Raw genomic sequence first — 3,233 nt, forward strand, 5'->3', positions numbered from 1 at the left:
GTCCCCCCGCCCAACGCCGGAGCGAGGAGGCCCCTTCTGCGTCCCGCCCGCTGAAGCGAACCCGCTGTAGGCGCTGCAGTTTCCCCTCTTGAAGCACGAGAAAAATAAAGATCCACCGCACCGCGGTAGGTAACTGGGCCAGAGACAGGGAGCGCCTTTTTCCTTTTTATTGCAGCGTGGTTCGCCCTTCAGGCCGCTGCCTTTCCCCGATGCTCCCGGCATCGCTCCGTTACTGAGTCCGTCACAAACCGGCACCGCGCCTGCTCAGCGAGGCCGAGCGCCTTAGCAAGCTCTTCCGAACTGGAAATCGGAGAGACATGCGATGAGGAATTACGGGGCAGAGCACGAGAGCAACCCGGAGACGAATTTCAAGGCTCACCTGTCCAGCTGCAGCCCAAAAACACCCGAGCGAGAAAACAACAGGGATTGCCGAAGCAAACAATGCAGCAGAAACGCCCAGGCAAGGAAACTTAAGCAACGTGACGCAGCTCTTTTAAAGGAAAATGTGGGTGGCTCTTAAAAGAGCCTTTGGGTTCTCGAGAAGCTGCAACAACGGCAAATCTTTTAACCGCCGAAGCCGTAGAGGGTGCGTCCCTGGCGCTTCAGGGCATAGACCACGTCCATGGCCGTGACAGTCTTCCTCTTGGCGTGCTCGGTGTAGGTGACGGCGTCACGGATCACGTTCTCCAGGAACACCTTCAGCACGCCGCGCGTCTCCTCGTAGATGAGCCCCGAGATGCGCTTGACGCCGCCACGCCGAGCCAGGCGGCGGATGGCCGGCTTGGTGATGCCCTGGATGTTGTCGCGCAGCCCCTTGCGGTGCCGCTTGGCGGCGGTGCCTTTTATGTGTTGGGGTCCGACCTGATTGGGAGCAGGGGCGGGTGCGGAGCGGGGGGCGGGGCCTTGGCCCGTCGCTGCTCCCGGGCAGCTCCCCGGGGCTCGGGCCGCCTTTTCCGCGCCAGTCCCCGCCTCCCTTTCTGCTTCCGCTCGCCTCGCCGTCCCGCGGCCCCGCTGTCCCGGGAGCGCCGTTTCCCCGCACCTTCCCCTCCGGCCCGCACACCTTCCTTTTACGAGGGGTCCTGCGTACCCATACAAGCACTAACTCGTGTCCCGACTGCGATGTCTCCGTGGGTCGCACAGTTCCCTGACCTTTCGGGCTGGTTGTCGTAGCTCTAGTTCTGGACAGCGGCGCGGAATAGGGTTGGGAGCTGCTTCACTGCTCTTATTCTGTTCTGGTGTCTGCTGGGTACAATTTATTTCAAACATATTCACCTTACGTTTTCGACAAGATTACATTAGTGGTAGAAGCGCCTATCGTACCTTTAATTCTTGTTGTTCTCTTTCACAGTGTTACAATGAATATTTTTAATATGATTGTATTGCTGTGTGTGCAGTGTAACATGTTCATCTTTCACACATCCGCAGTTGTGTGTGCCAAGCATCACCTTCAAAAGAGGGCATTAAAACACAGGACAACAAAATTTCTGTGCTATCTCTTCTGTTTTTCCTTGGCATAGGAGCAGGGGTAGATGTCCAGTTCAAGTAGGCAATCTGCATAAAGGTGGATACATCCAAATCATCTGTGAAGCTTTGATGCAAAACCTGAACCCATCACATTCCCCTGTCAATGGTTGTTGCTTTGGTTTTTTGTTTGTTTTGTTTTTTTTTTTTAGTAACTTCTTAAATAAATCTGGCTAGAATCTCTTTGTAGGAATTCAATAATTCCTGGAAATGTTTTTCTCCTGGAAGGAAAGTAACAAACTTTTAGTAAAATATGTTTGTATTTTCATTGAAACTTGCTGATTCTAAAAACGAAAGTAAGGTGGATGGGGGGGTGGTACCCAGATACAACTTCTGTCTGAAGAAATAATGGAATGTCAAAGCCTGGAGAAACTTTCCTGCTATATCTATGTAGCTGCAACAAATTCCTGTGTTGAGCACATGCTGTCTGCTTTGGGTTATAATCTACAGTGGCTGGAAAAAAATACATCTATAGTAAATCTTTAGTCTATAGTAGCTGAGAAATTAAAATCCACTGACTGGATTGTAACATAAATACTTGGATAGTTCTAGACTATTATGTGTGACATCCAAAAGCAAAATGTACCTTATTAAAAGAGACAGAGGGAGGCAGGTCTGCCTTTCCTGTCTTCTGGCTTATGCCTGTTTTTATTTGATCCCCAGTGAAGGGGAGATCATATGTTGGTTTGTTTTTTTCTGCAAGAACCCACAGCCTGTGACTACCAATCTCTATTTCCTTAGTCGCAAGTATCTTGTGTAGTGGAAGAGGATAATCTCCAATGTACAAAAATGTATCTTAGAGCAATGATGGGCCAGTAAGATCAGAATCACATCTCTTGCCAGTTTCTAAGTAGGTCGAGAAACAATCATGAAAGCATGCAAATAAAAGAGAAAAAAACCCCAAAAACTAAAAAAATAACAGAATCGCAGAACAGTCATGGTTGAAAAGGACCTCTGAGATCACCAAGACCAACAAAAAAAACCCCAAAACAACCAAAGAAACCCAAACAGCAAAAAAACAGCCAACAACAAAATACAATACAAAACAAAAAACTACCACACACCACAAAAACTCAAAAAAACCCCCACAGTACACAACCTACAATCTCAGCCATTAGAGCATGCCCTGAAGTGCCACATCTATGCATTTCTTGAATACCTCCAAGGATGGTGATTCCACCACCCCCCTGGGCAGGTTGTTCCAGTGTCTGACCATTCTTTCAGCAAAGAAATTCTTCCTAACATCCCACCTACACCTCCCTTGCCTCAACTTCAGACCATTTCCTCTGGTCCTGTCATTATTTACTTGGAAGAAGAGGCCAACACCCACCTCACTACAATCTCCTTTCAGGTAGCTGAAGAGAGTAATGCAATCTCCCCTCAGCCTCCTTTTCTCCTTACTAAACATCACCAGCTCCCTCAGCTGCTCCTTGTATGACTTGTATCTCAAGTCATGAGTATGACTTGTATCTCAAGCGACCACTTGGTCGCTCTCCTCTGGACATGCTCCAGCAACTCAACATCCTTCCTGTAGTGAGAGGCCCAGAACTGCTCACAGTACTCAAGGTCTGACCTCACCAGTGCTGAGCACAGGGGCATGATCACCTCTCTATTCTGGCTGGCCATACTATTCCTGATGCAGCCAGGATGCTCTGGGCACACTGCTGGCTCATGTTCATTCAGCTGTCAACCAGCACGACCAGGTCCTCTTC

At 49.1% G+C, this 3,233-nt stretch overlaps 1 protein-coding gene across 1 annotated transcript in view; it reads right to left on the reverse strand.

Moving 5' to 3' along the window:
* Positions 1–564: 564 nt before the first annotated feature.
* The window catches only part of LOC104393000, a 7,907-nt gene continuing 5,238 nt past the window's right edge, over positions 565–3,233 (reverse strand). The window contains exon 4 of the mRNA XM_010002445.1: positions 565–1,079. Coding sequence (XP_010000747.1) covers positions 565–1,079 — 515 coding nt within the window. The remainder of the gene's footprint in view (positions 1,080–3,233) is intronic.

This window comes from Chaetura pelagica, unplaced genomic scaffold (assembly GCF_000747805.2).
Source record: "Chaetura pelagica isolate M959 unplaced genomic scaffold, ChaPel_1.0 scaffold538, whole genome shotgun sequence".
Lineage (NCBI taxonomy): Eukaryota > Metazoa > Chordata > Aves > Apodiformes > Apodidae > Chaetura > Chaetura pelagica.